General features: G+C 35.0%; 2 protein-coding genes across 2 annotated transcripts; both read left to right on the forward strand.

The window, feature by feature from the left end:
• The first annotated feature begins 1713 nt into the window (after nt 1–1713).
• On the forward strand, nt 1714–10094 carry LOC111780442 (BTB/POZ and MATH domain-containing protein 4). The gene is made up of 4 exons (XM_023660860.2): nt 1714–2346; nt 7054–7396; nt 7536–7815; nt 9610–10094. The coding sequence occupies exons 1-4, from the start codon at nt 1931–1933 to the stop codon at nt 9798–9800; spliced, it is 1230 nt and encodes a 409-aa protein (XP_023516628.2). The 5' UTR covers nt 1714–1930; the 3' UTR covers nt 9801–10094.
• Nucleotides 10095–12590: 2496 nt separating this feature from the next.
• On the forward strand, nt 12591–16897 carry LOC111780402 (SNF1-related protein kinase regulatory subunit beta-1). Its single transcript, XM_023660784.2, has 4 exons — nt 12591–13062; nt 13748–13923; nt 14016–14178; nt 16332–16897. The coding sequence occupies exons 1-4, from the start codon at nt 12844–12846 to the stop codon at nt 16647–16649; spliced, it is 876 nt and encodes a 291-aa protein (XP_023516552.1). The 5' UTR covers nt 12591–12843; the 3' UTR covers nt 16650–16897.
• Nucleotides 16898–17442: the final 545 nt, after the last annotated feature.

The raw sequence follows: 17442 nt of genomic DNA on the forward strand, positions 1-17442 counted from the left end.
ATTTCTTTGAAAAGTTTCATTAATTTACTCCCGTTAAAAAAAAATTAAAAATATTTTTACCTTTGGTTAAAAAATATTCTTGATTTTTACTGATATACCTTTGATATTTTTTAAATAATTTTAAAAGTTAAAAGTATTTTTAAAATAAAATATTAACGATTTTCAGAATTTATGAATTTACTTAATTTTTGAACTAAAATGTAAAATGAAAAGATCTTTTTTACTAATATACCCTTAATTAAAAATTAAAAATTAAAAAGTAAATGCAACTCAAATTATTTTTGAAGTAAAAGGTAAAACAAAAGGATATTTTTACTAATATACCCTTAATTAAAAATTAAAATTTAAATGCAACTCAAATTATTTTTTTTAAGTAAAATGGAGAATGAAAAAGATATTTTTACTAATATCCCTAATTAAAAAATAAAAAAATTAAAAATTAAAAATTAAATGTAACTCAAATTTTTTTTTTTTGAAGTAAAATGTAAAATAAAAGGATATTTTTACTAATATATCCTTGATTAAATTAAAAATTATAAAATAAAAATTAAATGCAACTCAAATTATTTTTGAAGTAAAAGGTAAAATGAAAGGATATTTTTACTAATATACCCTTGATTAAAAATTAAGAATTAAATGCAACTCAAATTATTTTTTTTTAAGTAAAATGGAGAATGAAAAATATATTTTTACTAATATCCCTAATTTAAAAATAAAAAATTAAATGTAACTCAATTTTTTTTTTTTGAAGTAAAATGTAAAATAAAAGGATATTTTTACTAATATATTCTTGATTAAAAATTAAAAATTATAAAATAAAAATTAAATGTAACTCAAATTATTTTTGAAGTAAAAGGTAAAATGAAAGGATATTTTTACTAATATACCTTTGATTAAAAATTAAGAATTAAATGTAACTCAAATTATTTTTTTTAAGTAGAACTGAGAATGAAAAGGATATTTTTACTAATATACCCTGATTAAAAAATAAAAAATAAAAAATTAAATGTAACTCAATTTTTTTTTTGAAGTAAAATGTAAAATAAAAGGATATTTTTACTAATATATCCTTGATTAATAATTAAAAATTATAAAATAAAATTAAATGCAATTCAAATTATTTTTGGTGTAAAAGGTAAAATGAAAGGATATTTTTACTAATATACCCTCGATTAAAAATTAAAAATTAAATGCAACTCAAATTATTTTTTTTAAGTAAAACGGAGGATTTAAAAATTAAAAAATAAAAAATAAAAAATTAAATGTAACTCAATTTTTTTTTTGAAGTAAAATGTAAAATAAAAGGATATTTTTACTTGATTAAAAATTAAAAATTATAAAATAAAATTAAATGCAACTCAAATTATTTTTGGAGTAAAAGGTAAAATGAAAAGATATTTTTACTAATATACCCTTGATTAAAAATTAAGAATTAAATGCAACTCAAATTATTTTTGAAGTAAAATGTAAAATGAAAGGATATTTTTACTAATATACCCTTGATTAAAAATTAAATGCAACTTAAATTATTTTTGAAATAAAATGTAAAATGAAAGAATATTTTTACTTGATTAAAAATTAAAAATTAAAAATTAAATGCAACTCAAAAGAAATATATATATTTATTATTGAGGCGTGATTATTAAAAATAAAAAATAAAAAATAAAAAATAAAAAATAAAATAAAGGTTGAAGCTATAGCGGTGGCTGAGCAAGTTGGCGTGCTTAGAAGGGAAAAAATCCGAGCAAAATTTGGATACATTTTTCAAAACCAATCAACAAAAAGTACGCAACCCTGAGCCGTTTTCTTCAAATTCCTTCAATTTTTCTTCATTAGATTCCATCTATTTGCACAAATTTCCCAATCCCAATCCCCAAATCCTCCCCCCACCTCCATGAATTTGTCAATCACAGCTTTGTACTGAATTCAGATGGCCGACACCAATTCCAATACCCCCACTGACACCGCGCCGGAGAAGAGCCCCTCCGCCTCGCCGACGAGCTCGAGGTCGGTGACTCATACTGTCAATGGCTCGCATAAGTTCGTGATCCAGGGCTACTCTTTGGCCAAGGGAATGGGACCAGGCAAGCACATTGCTAGCGATGAATTTACCGTCGGAGGGTTTCAATGGGCCGTCTACTTCTATCCGGATGGGAAGAATGTTGAGGATAATTCCACCTATGTCTCCATATTTATTGCACTGGCTAGCGACGGTACCGATGTGAGGGCGTTGTTTGAACTCACGCTTGTTGATCAGAGTGGTAAAGGGAAGCATAAGGTTCATAGCCATTTTGAGCGCTCACTCGAGAGTGGTCCCTATACTCTCAAGTATCGCGGCAGTATGTGGTATGTTTTTTGTTTACTGTGATTCTATCGACTAGGTGATCGATTCGTGAATAGCTTGCTGTTTGTAGATGTGGAACTTTTCGATCAGTGCATGTATGATCTGTGGTAGTCTTTTGATCGTGCGTCTGCAGGTTCTTGATTTTGTTTTTGTATCCATAATCATTCAAGATCATCAGGTTTCAGGTTCTATGTTATACGCTTGGTGATTGTTTTAGTATTGATAAACATTTTTCATGCCAGAACGTTCTGAATTTAAATTTACTTAAGCTTCTAGGTGGATTGAGGATTGAACATGGTATCAAGATTGGAAGCCTTGTGTTCGATCCCTCAATTTTGATAACCACTTGTTTGCCCTTGTATAAATTTTCAACCAGTGAAGGAGAATGCTCAAATTTTTTCTATTCTATCTGACTTAAGCTCATCTTAAGTGGGAAATTGACAGTGATGACCAACAATCAACATTTTTTTTGTTACTGTCTACTCCGATGGCACTAGGATTTTACATTTTGTTTCTTCTTCCTTTTAAAAGAACAATAATATCTTACCTCAACAAGTCTCTGTAAAATGGCTGTGATAAGTAGAAGAAAAATGAAGAACTAAGACTTTCTCCAGGATTGTAACGTGCAAGTTTAGCTGCACAAATAAATGGTGCGAGTTATATGGTCTCCTTCCCTGTGCAATATAAAAAGGCCAATCATCGAGGCTCCACTCTTTTAGAAACGCTGCTTGCATTGTTTTGTGTAATGGTAGAGTTTGGTTGAGCCAAGTCGGATCTAACTCCGTTGGCACTAGGATTTTACTTTTTTTTTCTTCCTTTTAAAAGAAGAGTAATATCTTACCTCAACAAGTCTCTGTAAAATGGCTGTGATAAGTAGAAGAAAAATGAAGAACTAAGACTTTCTCCTGGATTGTAACGTGCAAGTTTAGCTGCACAAATAAATGGTGCGAGTTATATGGTCTCCTTCCCTGTGCAATATAAAAAGGCCAATCATCGAGGCTCCACTCTTTTAGAAACGCTGCTTGCATTGTTTTGTGTAATGGTAGAGTTTGGTTGAGCCAAGTCGGATCTAACTCCGTTGGCACTAGGATTTTACGTTTTTTTTTCTTCCTTTTAAAAGAAGAGTAATATCTTACCTCAACAAGTCTCTGTAAAATGGCTGTGATAAGTAGAAGAAGAATGAAGAACTAAGAATTTCTCCCGGATTGTAACGTGCAAGTTTAGCTGCACAAATAAATGGTGCGAGTTATATGGTCTCCTTCCCTGTGCAATATAAAAAGGCCAATCATCGAGGCTCCACTCTTTTAGAAACGCTGCTTGCATTGTTTTGTGTAATGGTAGAGTTTGGTTGAGCCAAGTCGGATCTAACTCCGTTGGCACTAGGATTTTACGTTTTTTTTTCTTCCTTTTAAAAGAAGAGTAATATCTTACCTCAACAAGTCTCTGTAAAATGGCTGTGATAAGTAGAAGAAGAATGAAGAACTAAGAATTTCTCCCGGATTGTAACGTGCAAGTTTAGCTGCACAAATAAATGGTGCGAGTTATATGGTCTCCTTCCCCGTGCAATATAAAAAGACCAATCATCGAGGCTCCACTCTTGTAGAAATGCTGCTTGCATTGTTTTGTGTAATGGTAGAGTTTGCTTGAGCCATGTCGGATCTAACTCCGGTGTCCACTCAATGTGATATGGAGATACCTATGATTGAATGAGCCAATCAGGTGCTTCACAATGAAGTGATTTATGAAACACAACTTGTCAGTAGATTAATTGATCACTTTGAAATGAAATATACATCACAGTGCGAGATCAAATAAATATTTTTGGCGTGCATACTGATATGCTATGATGACCTAAAACAGCAGACATTATGCATGGTTTAAGTTTGCTCAATTTAAGCTATCAGGGCCAAGTCTAACGGGGACTGATGATGATACTATCAACATTGTCATCAATATTTCTTTAAGCCATTTTATTGTTTGACACTAACATTACTTTAACAGATATTTATCTTCTATATTGAACATTAAATACTGTATTATCCATTTTGAAAACTATCGGTTTGAACTTTTATTGTATCAGAATAGAAAATGAGTACTTCAATTACTCATCTAAATATTATCCATTTTGAATACAATATAAATATTTCATCTCTGAATTTCAATTTACTTCACCTAACCAAGCAAATACTATATTAGAAACCAATAGAAGGAGGACTTGAACCTCCTACCGGGTGTATACTATACCAATCATGTTAGTATCTCTGTCCAGTGTTATTTTGATTTAGTTCTCCCATGGTTATTAATCTAAATTCTTACTAAGTTGTCACATTTTTAAAATGTTTATGACTCTTAAGTCAACTTGACCCTTCAGTTTGAATCAATAATAATGTTGTTCCGACGGAACAAAACAATATATATATTTCATGCCTTTCCTATAGTGTGATTTGTGAAAATTTTAGAAGTACTGGTGTTTAGTGCAATTTGTTCAAATTAGCATTGGCTTCATAATATGGCTATTGGAAAGCCAATATTCTATTTCTTGAATGTCTGTGCAAGAAATGTTTGGGTTTCTTTTGGTTATCATTAGTAAGAGTTGCTGTCTTCTCTCTATCTCCCACTTGCCTCTAGTGGTGTTTTCTTGGGTTGGCTCATTATCAGCTCATTCAAATTTAGTGGACTGCTATAAATTGGGAATGTTTTTGTTTTTGTTTTTGTAAAATGGATACTACATCCCTTTTGTAAATTTTAAATATCAACTAAATTGTCTCATATTTTTTTAAAAAAGTGAACTGTTAACCCCAGGGATTGGCCAAGTGTCAAAGAGGCAAGTTGTAGACCAAGATTTCCGCCTAATTAAGGTATTTAATATGTCTCAAGACTTAAGTTTCTTGATATCAAATATCATAGGGACAAATAAATGTCATAGCAGATTGTTGATTGTACCTATACTTTGGTCTGAACACCCACGTTTATCCATACTAAAATAAAATATTGAAGGGAATGATAGTCAATAACCCTCAAAATTCTTGCTAAATAGCTTGGAAAAATCAATCGAGACATTTCTAATGGGTTTTCTCAAAGAGAGGAATTCCCTACCTTGGTTAGGAGGCTATGGTGCTAGAAATGTTAGAATTGGAACTTTTCTTAGTAATCAAATTGGCTTTGGGTGTCTATTAGTGAAGATGAAACATTGTGAAGGCCAAAGGGCCACTCTATTCCTTATTGTGGCCTTGTTACAAATGTTTGGTTTTTTAGTTATAGATCAATAGTTGCTGCTTCTTGCTTGTGCTATGTGATGGCTAAATGCAAGAATTTTTTTGAGAAAGTCTGTTTTTTTGAGTTAGGAAATGATTGGTGTGTTATTATTTTGAGGGGACAACTTGATTTATCCTTATCCTCATTAAGGATGAAGTAGGATGAGATGATGGTTAAAGATGAGGGGGCGCTATCATCAAAATAGATCTTAAAAGAGCCTATGATGATATAGATTAGGACTTCACATTTTGCCATTTTGAGGGAAAATAAGGTCTAATTGGATACATAGAGTATTGCGCAAAGACACCCTGAATTTCTTCGTTTTTGTCTTGGTAGTTGATTGGTGAGCAGTCTGCTTGATAGACAATTGTAGGAAGGTGTTCTTGTATCTTAGGTAGGAATAAGCTCCATCTTAATCATCCAACCATCAACATGCTGATAATGTATTAGTTTTTTGTTCAGAAAAGGAGGTTAAGATGGATTATCTGTGTAAAATTCTGACCAATATTTTGAGCATCTGGAAAAAACATTGGTCTTGTTAAGTCGGCCATTTTAGTATAAAAAAAGACCATGTTGTCCTCCAAGCCAAAACAGATGAAGTTTCGTTATGAGAATGGAGTTTGGCCACTCAAGTACTTTCAGAGTTAGCTTAAATCCTGCAACTCTTGGAATCCAATCGTTGGGAAAGTCCTTTGTAAATGTTCCAAATGGAGGGTTATCTCTATGTTTAGAGGGGTGAACTCTTTAGCATTCTCATCTACTTCATTTCTTTTTTTCTTGTTTTTTTAAGGAAAAAAACAGAAACAAAACTTTTCATTTATTTAATCAAAAGAAACAAGTGTTCGAACGTAAATACTCCCGATGAGAGGAAAAGAAGCAAGAAAAACAAACTGAGGGAGTTATAAATATCTCCTCGTTCATACAAATGTCCTATAACGAATTATCGGAGAATAATATAGAAGAGAATACCAATAGAGAAGCTTTGATATGTAGGGTCTTTTGTGAGAGAACCAACAAGAGGTCAGAGAAGTTTCTATGAGAAGTCGTAGTCTACAAAAGTAAAGCTCAAATTTTATGGATGAATAAGGTCTCTCGTTCTCGGACAGAATGGATGAATATTGTTAAAGTGGTCTGCTGAAAATTTTGGTTGCAACGGAATCAAAGTGTCTTTTTATGAGCTGAGCATGTTCTTTGTGGGATATCATTAATTTTTTTCGTCATATATGTGTGTGTATTATGCCAGCTAGAATAATTTCCTAGCTTATTTGACATTGAGTTTGTTGATGGTTTATTTCCCATCTTTATTTTTTGGGACTTTTCATACTTCAATGAAAAGTTTGTCCTGTCATTATAAGAACTTCATTGTGGGTTTTAAGACGAGAGCCCTTCCCGAGTATTCATTATTCGTCCCTTCTGTCACTAGTCTTTGACCTTTCTTTGATTTGTGAATGTAGGGGATACAAGCGTTTTCTTAGACGATCTACCCTTGAAAACTCTGACTACCTCAAGGATGATTGCTTGCAAATAAATTGTACTGTTGGAGTTGTGGTTTCGTCAATAGAACATCCACATTCACAGACGATTTCTGTTCCCGAGTCTAATATTGGAGCTCATTTTGGTGCACTGCTTGAAAATCTAGAAGGTTCAGATGTCACTTTTAATGTTGATGGGGAAAAATTTCAAGCGCACAGGTTGATATTGGCTGCTAGATCACCCATATTTCGGTCTGACTTTTTGAACATGATAGAGGGAAGTGAGGAGATCATTGTTAAAGATCTAGAACCTAACGTTTTCAAGGTATAAATATGATTAATTCGTCTTTTTACTTGTTTTTCTCTTATTATAGTGGTTTCTTTGCTTCTGCATTGGTTTTTTGCCATTAATCACTGCATCATGTTTAGAGGTTTTATTCTGAAGTTGCTTTAATTTTCATCAGGCTTTGCTACACTTTGTGTACACTGATTCCATCGCGGAGGATGTGGTCGTATCAGCGTCAAGTTCATCTTCTGAATCTTGTGTGGGTGACAACTTTATGGCGAAGTTGCTAGCGGCAGCGGATAAGTATGGTTTGGAGAGATTGAGACTGATGTGTGAATCTCATCTTTGTAAAAGCCTTTCCGTACGGTCTGTTGCACAATTACTAAGTTTTGCAGAGGAGCACCATGCCACTGAATTGAAAGCAGTTTGCCTGAGATTTGCTGCGATGAACCTCGGAGGTACTTTGTTTTTCAATTTAGTCAGTATGATCATGATAAAATGTTGAGACCGCAGAAATACGTCATTTTTCTCAAGACCGTAAATATTACTCATTGATATATGCAAGTATAAAGCCCCTAGGGATTACAAAAGAGCCACCCCAGTTAGAGTTAATTACAAAGGAGGTGTAATTGCACCGGAATTTAAGGTTAAATTATAAATTTAGTCCCCGAAACTTTAATATTTGTGTCTATTTGGTCGTCGAACTTTAAACAAGGTTTAATAGATCCATGACGAGTTTTATGTTTTATGTTTAGTATGTTTAGTAGATCCGTTGAAAGTTCAACAACTAAATTTGTTGTAATGCAGAAAGTTCAAAGATAGAATAGACACAAACTAAAAGTTCACGGACTAAATTTGTAATTTAACCATAATTCAACATAACAATTTTTACTATGCCCTTTTTTTATTATTATTATTATTTATTTTAGTTCAAACAAGTACAGGAGCAAGGATTTGAACTTCTTAACTTCTGACCTTTAGGAGAAGCTATTAATATCTTAGTCGCTTGGGTCGACACATTCTCCCTGTTTTTCTTTATGATACAAAATTCTAGGATTTCTGACTCCCATAGTATTGCTTCATATTTTGGTTCTCCAAGGGATTTGCAATGTTCTTTCATTTTTCTGGGCTCTTGTGACTTGTTGTGGATTGCTCTTTAATGAGTTATGGAACACCCATTTGACATTTAGGAGGATCTTGATTGTATTTCAACGTTTGTTTCTTCACTCACATTGAAACAGCATAAACTGTTGAACTCTCTTCCTTGATCTTGTATAAAACACTGTAGTTTCAGTTTGAGAGTATCCAGTTTGGGCATTTTTCTGCAACTAGTTGCTTCAAAATGTCAAGTTTACCTCAGAATTTTGGCTTAACAAATTCTTTTTTTAGAACATATTCCATTTCTGTTACTTCCCGATCAGTGATCTTGTTGATAAGGACTACATCAGGATACCTTTATCGTCGTCTGTTGACGATAACTCATTTCCTTCCTATCCTCGAGGCCCTCATGTTTCGTCTCAAGGTGAGTTTTGGGATGACTTTTGAAAAAGTACTTCGAGTAAAAGCACTTTTGTTTTATTTCCTTCCTATCCTTGAGACCCTCATGTTTTGTGTCAAGGTGAGTTTTGGGATGACGTTTGAAAAGTACTTCGAGTAAAAGCACTTTTCAAAGAACCAATCACCTTTCTCATCGTCGGTTGACGATAACACATTTCCTTCTATCCTCGAGACCCTCATGTTTTGTGTCAAGGTGAGTTTCGGGATGACTTTTGAAAAGTACTTCGAGTAAAAGCACTTTTCAAAGAACCAATCACCTTTCTCATCGTCGGTTGACGATAACACATTTCCTTCCTATCCTCGAGACCCTCATGTTTTGTGTCAAGGTGAGTTTTGGGATGACTTTTGAAAAGTACTTCGAGTAAAAGCACTTTTCAAAGAACCAATCACCTTTATCATCGTCTGTTGACGGTAACTCATTTCCTTCCTATCCTCAAGACCCTCATGTTTTGTCTCAAGGTGAGTTTCGGGATGACCTTTGAAAAAGTACTTCGAGTAAACGCACTTTTAATAGAACAAATCAAACGTTTCCTTTTTAGCGTAATTAGAATTTAAAAGATTACTAGTTATAGCTAAAGGTACTTCTTACCCTTTCAAAGTTGATCCAAACTCATTTCTAAGAGCATTCATCATAGATTCTGCTGTTTCTTTGCATTCTTTCATATGGTATTGTAAATTGAACCATTCTTGTGCAGCTGTGATGCAATCAAAAGGTTTTGAGCTTTTGAAGGAAAACAACCCTTCTCTTCAATCGGAGATCCTGAAGACACTTGCTCAACAATGTGGGGAGGTTTCTGGCAACGGATCGAAATCTCGGAGCGTGTGGGCTCAACTTTCCGACGGTGGCGATTCAAACGGAAGAAGGGTTAGACAGAGAACCCAATAACTCGAAACCATTACTATTCCTTGTGTAAATGCAAATTATGGTTTTGATGTAACATGTAAAAAAACGAAGGATCGAACGAGAATAGATTCGTTTCAATATGCTTGCGAAGAACGATTCGATAGCACAGCCAAATTAGATGTTCATTTTCTAGTTTGATATTATGGTCATGTTTGCACCATGGATTTTCTTGCCATTTTAGTTGTGTACTCATTTGCTTGAGGAAGCTTTGATTGAAATCCTGATGGTGAAAAGCAAAGAAGGCACAGGTTATATAAGGTCTTTGTTTTTATGATTGTTTTTATTAGCTTTTCTATGGCATTTTTTGTTTTATTTTCTCTTTTGGAATATACTTTTGAATATTTGTTATTTTTAAAAATATGTTTTAGTCTCCTAATTTAGTAATTTAGTAGTTCATAATTTTAACATTGATGGGTCGTTGAATGAAAGAAATATGTACTCGACTTCATATGTCGAAAATGTGTTTTTTTTTTTTTTTTTTTTTTTTTTTTTTTTTTTTTTTTTTTTTTTTTAATTTTACTATTAGATTGCATTTTTCACTCTTTCTTGCCTTACTCTCTTTTTTTTGTAATGGTCAAGATCCACCGCTAGCAGATAGTGTCTTCTTTTGGTTTTTAGAGTTACAAAGTGGAATCGGTGCTCATCCAGATACTGTCCTCTTTGGGTTTTCCCTTTCGGGCTTCCCCTCAAGGTTTTTGGGCTTTCCCTTATGGGCTTCCCCATCTATTAGGAAACGGGTTTCCCCTCAAGACTTTAAAACACGTCTTTTAGAGTTATAAAGCGGAATAGGTGCTTATCCAGATACTATCTTTTTTGGGCTTTCCCTTTCGGGCTTTTTCTTAAGGTTTTTGGGATTTCCTTCTTTACGCGTCTGCTAGAGAAAAGTTTCTTTCTCCTCTCCAACCAATGTGAGATATCACATTCTTCTCCTTTAATGAACGTAGGGAAAAGTTGTCAACCAAGGTGGGATATTACATTCTTCTTCAAGTTGTCAACCAATGTGGGATATTACATTCTTCTTCTTTAACGAACATGCAAAAAAATTCATTTTCAAAGATAGAATACTTCAAATAAATGTCTACGGAAAGCCATATTCTATAGCAACCTTAGCGTATCTACATTAAGATCAAAGTGACACGTGCCCCTTAAACCATCCTTTTTTTAATACATGAAACATAAATAAATCCTTGGTTTGGTTGGAGGGGCACAAATAACTTTTTAAAAAATAGCAACGTCGATTCATTTTCAATCTCAAATCTAATAGGTTTCGGGCCTACTTAATTTTTTTTTTAAAAAAGAAACCAACTATTTTATTAGGTGTAACTTTAAATTTTATGTTTCAACATTATATTAATTTTTAGAATTTACGTATATATGAGAGACACAATAAATATAAAATTCAAAGAGTTAATTTTTATATGAATTTATGCCCCTCGTAGCATATAATTTAGGATCAGTCATTGGACCTTAGTTACAATGAGTTCCGACAATATCCATAATTTCTTCAAAAAGTCGAACGGAGACCATTCGTATAAGAGTTTTGTAGGCACGTAACTAGAGTTGAGTTCGATTACATAGTGATAACATGATAGTTATTAGTTAACTAGAGCTGAGTGCGACCGTATATAAATATTTAAAGAAATTATTAAATTTCGTAAAAAAAAAAAAATGATTGTGATGGAGACATTAAATAATGAAAAAGATATTACATGATATTATTGATAAATGAATTAGGTAGCAAGCCAATTCCTTATCATATGGTCTCTCCTCCACTTTTCTTTTCCTTTTATTTCATTTATTATACTTTTTTTTAAGTCCACAAAAAAAAAAAAAATAATAATAATAATAAAAATAAAAATTCAAAGGTATTTTTTAAACAAAATACTGAAGTCAACATCGATGTCACAATCATGATTGTCCAAAGCCTGTTGCCTATGACCACATGACAAATGTCCCAGTCTTGCTTGTCCGAGTCGGTTGACAGAGACGTCAATCAATTGAGTGGGGGAGGATGTCATGATGCATGTTTAAGGTGTGTTGTCTATGATTGCATGACAGATATCCCAGTCTTGCTTGTACATGACGTGTTGTCTATAGTTGCATGTCTGTTTCAAACCCCCTTTTACGTGCTTTCATCTTAGATAGACCTTTAATACCAACTTTTTAAAGAATTTCGAATACATTTTTTTAACCTTTTTTAAACTTCAAAATTACCTTTCAATTATTTTAAAAAGTTCGAAAATATATTTACCGTAGTACCACGTTTAAAAAATGCTCATAACTTTCAAAAGTAACGTTAAAAATGGAGATAATAATGATATGCAGATACACAGTTTCTGTCTATATATAAACGGTAATAACTTTTATATATATATATATATATTTAAGAAAATTGGAAGAAAATTAATAAAACTTTTTAAATTTGAAAGTATTTTTAAAAATATTAATAAAATTTTTAAAATTAACTAAATACTTTTGAGACTTTTTTAAAGATATTTTTATTAATTTATATTTTTTTAAAATTAAAGAATATAAGTAATATTTTTATTAATTTAAAACAAATAAAAATGATCCAAAATTAATGGAATTTGAAAAAGTCAACAAAAGCTGTTGTCTTCGTCGGCGGTGGATGTGGTAGTTGTCGACTGACCCTCGCCGGCGGTGAAGATAAGTTCAGGCGGCGGCGTCTGAATCAAATACAGAGTGGCAATTTCCGTAAATAAACGGAACTCGAGGGCCACTTTTCCACCATATATCTAATCTAGAGAGAGAAGGTCGTCTCTCTCATCTTGCCTGCAGCTGAGCTTCTCGTGGGGCATATCTATTTCTACCTCTCTTTGTCGCTTTCTTCTTCTTCATCTTCTTCCCAAAATCAACAAATCCATACAAATTCCGAATTACGGATTGAGAAATCGAAAATTCCATCCGATTGATCCTCTTTTTTTCAGTAATTTCGAAGCCTAATTTTCCGTTGCGGTACGATCCTCCGTCCGGTGGATTTTCGCGACTAGTTTGGGTTAGGACGATGGGAAATGCCAATGGTAAGGAGGAGAGTTCTCCTGGCGGCGGTGGTGGTGGAGGAGGAGGAGGAGCCGGAGGAAGAGGTGACGGCGATGGACAAGGTCCGGCGATTGTTAGTTCTGTGACTAGTGAAACGAGTAACGCCATTTCTTCAGATTCGATGGGAAATACTCCTCCTGATAGCCCTGGGAAGTTCCGATCCCCGATCTTGTTCGCTCCTCAGGTCACTATTTCGTTCAATCTTTCTCCCTTGTGTGTACTGTGTTTGTATCTGTCTGTTCTTTCTGCTTTTCTTACTGTTGTTTTTGTTTGTTCGTGGGATTTGAATCAGTCAATGATGTTGTTTTCATGAAAATACGTTTTATTGTTCGGTGGAAGTTGTGTTTCTCGGGAAATTTCTGGGAAAGTTCCAGCCAAGATCCACTTCGTTGACTGCTTGAACTAAGAATGACATCCAATAAGTTTAGTGATGTTGAGTGTTCGTTGTTATTGTTTTTTCACTTTGGATCATCTGCTTAGTGCTGCGTTCTTTGAAGATTAATGGCTGAAATGTCTGTTACTGGATTTGCCTACTCTGATCGACTATAGTTTTATATGAACAGCTGAGATTTCTCTCTTAATCTTGATCCCTTTCAAACTATTGATCAATTTAATAGTGTTGGTTGGTTGTTGTAATCAATTCATGGAGCAGATTGTTACTTCTTTAAAGGTTAACTCATCGATAATACATTCATCGATTTTATAAGTGATGAGTTGTGATTAAACTTCTAGTTCCAGATTAGATCGAAATAGATCGTAAGTTCGACTTCCTCGCTTTTGAGTCAATTCACATGTGAATTTGTATGATGATTATTAACCTTGGTTCTGGGTTTTGAAATGATGGTGGGCATGTATTACAAGACTTGCAGGTTCCTGTGGCTCCCTTAGGAGGTAATGGACCAACCCATTTCAATGAAGCTTGGCAGAATGAACTCCATGAAGCTGTAGATAATCCTCCAGTGCAAGGAATTCCAACAATCATTACATGGAGCTACGGTGGCAGCAGCGTTGCTGTTGAGGGATCTTGGGACAATTGGGCGTCCAGGTTCGTGATTTTTTCGAGCCTCATGCTTCATGACATCAGTTCTGCTGCATTTTGCATAAACAATGATATATTATGTAACATTGCTTTTGTAGGAAGACCCTGCAGAGGTCTGGTAAAGATTTTTCGATACTTATGGTCCTTCCGTCTGGAGTATATCATTACAAGTTCACCGTCGATGGTCAACGGAGATATATTCCAGATCTTCCTTTCATAGCTGATGAGATGGGCAATGTCTTTAACCTTCTTAATGTTTCTGTAAGTGTGATTCTTCCCTCCATCTGCATTACCATCCAATCAACATGAACTTGATGTTGACTCGTTATTTGTGTTGAAAAATTATGCCTTTATGGTCGTGTGAAAATGGAAATTACCACGTAGGTGCCAAGATACTTGCTTGATTCCATGTTAGGAGGATAAATATCTGAAGCGAGGCGATAGTTTAGCTCTGCTTCTCATGTTTATAATTTCAACCTTAAGAATGTGTGATAAATGCTAATGGTTGATTGTTTAAGCCCATTATTGGTCTTTTCACTCATATTCTGAGATCCCACATGGGTTGGGGAGAAAAACAAAACATTCTTTATAAGGGTGTGGAAACCTCTCTCTAGCAGTCGCGTTTTAAAAACCTTGAGTTGAAGCCCGAAAGGAAAAGCCCAAAGAGGACAATATCTGCTAGCGGTAGGCTTGGGCTGTTATACATATGTTTAGTGATATTATCGTTTTAAACCCGGAAAGGGACTAAAGAAGAGGATTGCTCTCCACTCCCCAGGGCCGTAAAGTTATGTAGAAACCCTAGGCCATATAAGTTCTAAAAGAAAAGAAGAAAAAAAGTGTGGCAGTGTTCTCACTAGGAGAGAAAAGAAGAGAGAGTAAAGGAGTGAAGCAGCGCATGTGCTTACAAACCTGTTGGCTGGTCAGAATGATGCCAAAATCTTTTGGAACAAAGCCGTTTTTTTCCTTTTTGAACACTTCTCCTGAACACCAACGTGATGATCACAAGTTCTTTCTTTTCTTTTTTATTTTTAAGAAACGTGATTAGCACAAGTAATTGAGAGTTCTGTCTTGATCCTCTATCTAGCAACTGTAGATACACCGAGTACGATTCGGAAAGTCTTTTCGTTATCATATCATGGTTCTTGAATATGTTACTTTTCAGAGAACTACTCTTGCACCTGTTTGATTGATTTGGGGTACTTAATTTTATCATTTTTGGAGGAGAAGTACGAGTTTTAGCTTTATCGGGGAATTTCTCATCTCAGTAGGAGCTTTCCTGAACCCGGTTCGATAACCTTCTCTCATAGATTCACATTTTGATTAGAAAATTATCAGAAAAAGCAGAAAAGGTGCCTATACAATAGATTATTCTGGCTCTCTTTTCCTTTCTTTTAAATTTGTGCAACGAGACACATTCATACTGTTTGCAAAGAAGACAAATGTCCTACATTTCATGGTTCTTCTTGCTTGTCATGAGTGTTTACATTTTTCCAGTGGATTGTTCTATCGAAGTTCATTCAAAAGATACAGGAAGAGGAGCGAAATTATATGGACTAAAGTAGTTGTTCATGTGCCCAACCTAAATGAGCATTTGAGCTCTTAGGGGGGGGGGGGGCGGAAATATATGTATACATTTACTCGCACATATGCTGTGAGATCCCACATCGGTTGAGAAGGAGAACGAAACATCCTTTATAAGGGTGTGGAAACCTCTCCCTAGCAGATGCATGGTAAAAACCTTGAGGAGTAGTCCGAAAGGGAAAACCTAAAAAGGACAATATCTGCTAGCGGTGGGCTTGGGCCGTTACAAATGGTATCAGAGCTAGACTCTAGGCGATGTGCAAGCAAGGAGGCTAAGCCCCGAAGGGACTGGACACGAGGCAGTGTGCCAGCAAGGACGCTGGGCCCAAAAGGGAGTGGATTGGGGAGTACTACATTGATTGGTGAAGGGAACGAATGCCAGCGAGGAAGCTGGGCCCCGAACGGGGGTGGATCGTGAAATCCCACATTGGTTGGGGAGGAGAACGAAATATCCTTTACAAGGGTGTGGAAACCTCTCCTAGCAGACACGTTTTAAAAACCTTGAGGGAAAGCCCGAAAGGAAAAAGTCCAAAGAGGACAATATCTGCTAGCGGTGGGCTTGGACCGTTACATATGCACACGTGCGCACGATAGGATAGGAGGTTGTAGCCTTCTCACACCTCTGGTATGTATTTATTATCTGAGCTCATATTCTACTGCGCCTGATAGTTTGCTGTGTACAATCCTGAATGCACATTGAGAAGTGTCCAAGATTTGTCAACATTGTTTACAGAAAGATGCATTACTTTATTTAGTTAGTGCAATGCAAAACACAAACTGATTCTATGCATTTCATCTTCACTCTTCATTTTGGATTTGTTTCCATTCTGTAGGATAGTGTGCCTGATATTCTACAAAGCGTGGTCGAGTTCGAGGCTCCCCAATCACCAGAGACGACTTACAGCCAGGCATTCCCCGGCGAGGAAGACTTCGCCAAGGAGCCAGCAGCCGTCCCATCACAGCTGCACCTCACGGTTCTAGGTATGGAGGACGCCGACGAAGCTTCTTCCTCAAAACCTCAACATGTTGTGCTTAACCATCTCTTCATAGAGAAAGGATGGGCATCTCAGTCTGTGGTTGCCTTGGGACTTACTCATAGGTTCCATTCAAAGTATGTCACTGTCGTCCTCTTCAAACCGCTCAACAGGTAGTTATCGTCCATTTTTCGCTCTGGCTGAACTTTGTAAAGGATCACGAGCTACTTCTCGCTCCATCATCCATGGAGGGAATCTTGCTTTATAGAACTGTGTTGGCCTAAGTTTGCTTGCAACAAAAAACTCTTATTCTGATCAATATTTCTTCGATCTATGAAGAAATCTTTGTTTTTATAGAACTTGTAGGCCAAAAAAGTTTCATTACCTTTTTCTAAATGTACCAAAAGTAGTAGATTTTGATAGCATATTTGTCTGCCTTAGTTTTAGCATTCTATTCCTTGTGTGCTACGTTTGACAAATTAATTTGGTGCCTGATTTTAGATGGATTGTTAAATAATTCTGGTTTAATTATATAAAGTTCTTCTAAAATTTCAATTAAGTTTTATTTTAACATTTTAGAGTCGTTTTTTTTCTGATAAAGTTCAAGCTAGAAATCGATGGAGTGTTGGTGTGTAAAAACGCCTATCATTTGCAATTACATTTTACTTGATAGTGTGATGTCCCACATTGGTTGGGGAGTAGACTTTCCCTAGCGGACACGTTTTAAAGCCTTGAGGGAAAGCTCGAAAGGGAAAGCCCGAAAGGGAAAGCCCAAAGAGGACAATATATGTTAGTGGTGGATCTGGGTCGTTACAGATAGCAAATATTGTCCTCTTTGGATTAGCCCTTTCGAGCTTCCCCTCAAGACTTTAAAACGTGTCTACTAAGGGAAGGTTTCCACACTCTTATGTTGTCCTCTTTGGATTCAAGGCTTTAAAATTGCTAAATGAAAGTTTTCACGCCCTTACGT

The sequence above is a fragment of the Cucurbita pepo genome, chromosome 18 (assembly GCF_057944985.1).
Source record: "Cucurbita pepo subsp. pepo isolate OVF chromosome 18, ASM5794498v1, whole genome shotgun sequence".
Classification (NCBI taxonomy): domain Eukaryota; kingdom Viridiplantae; phylum Streptophyta; class Magnoliopsida; order Cucurbitales; family Cucurbitaceae; genus Cucurbita; species Cucurbita pepo.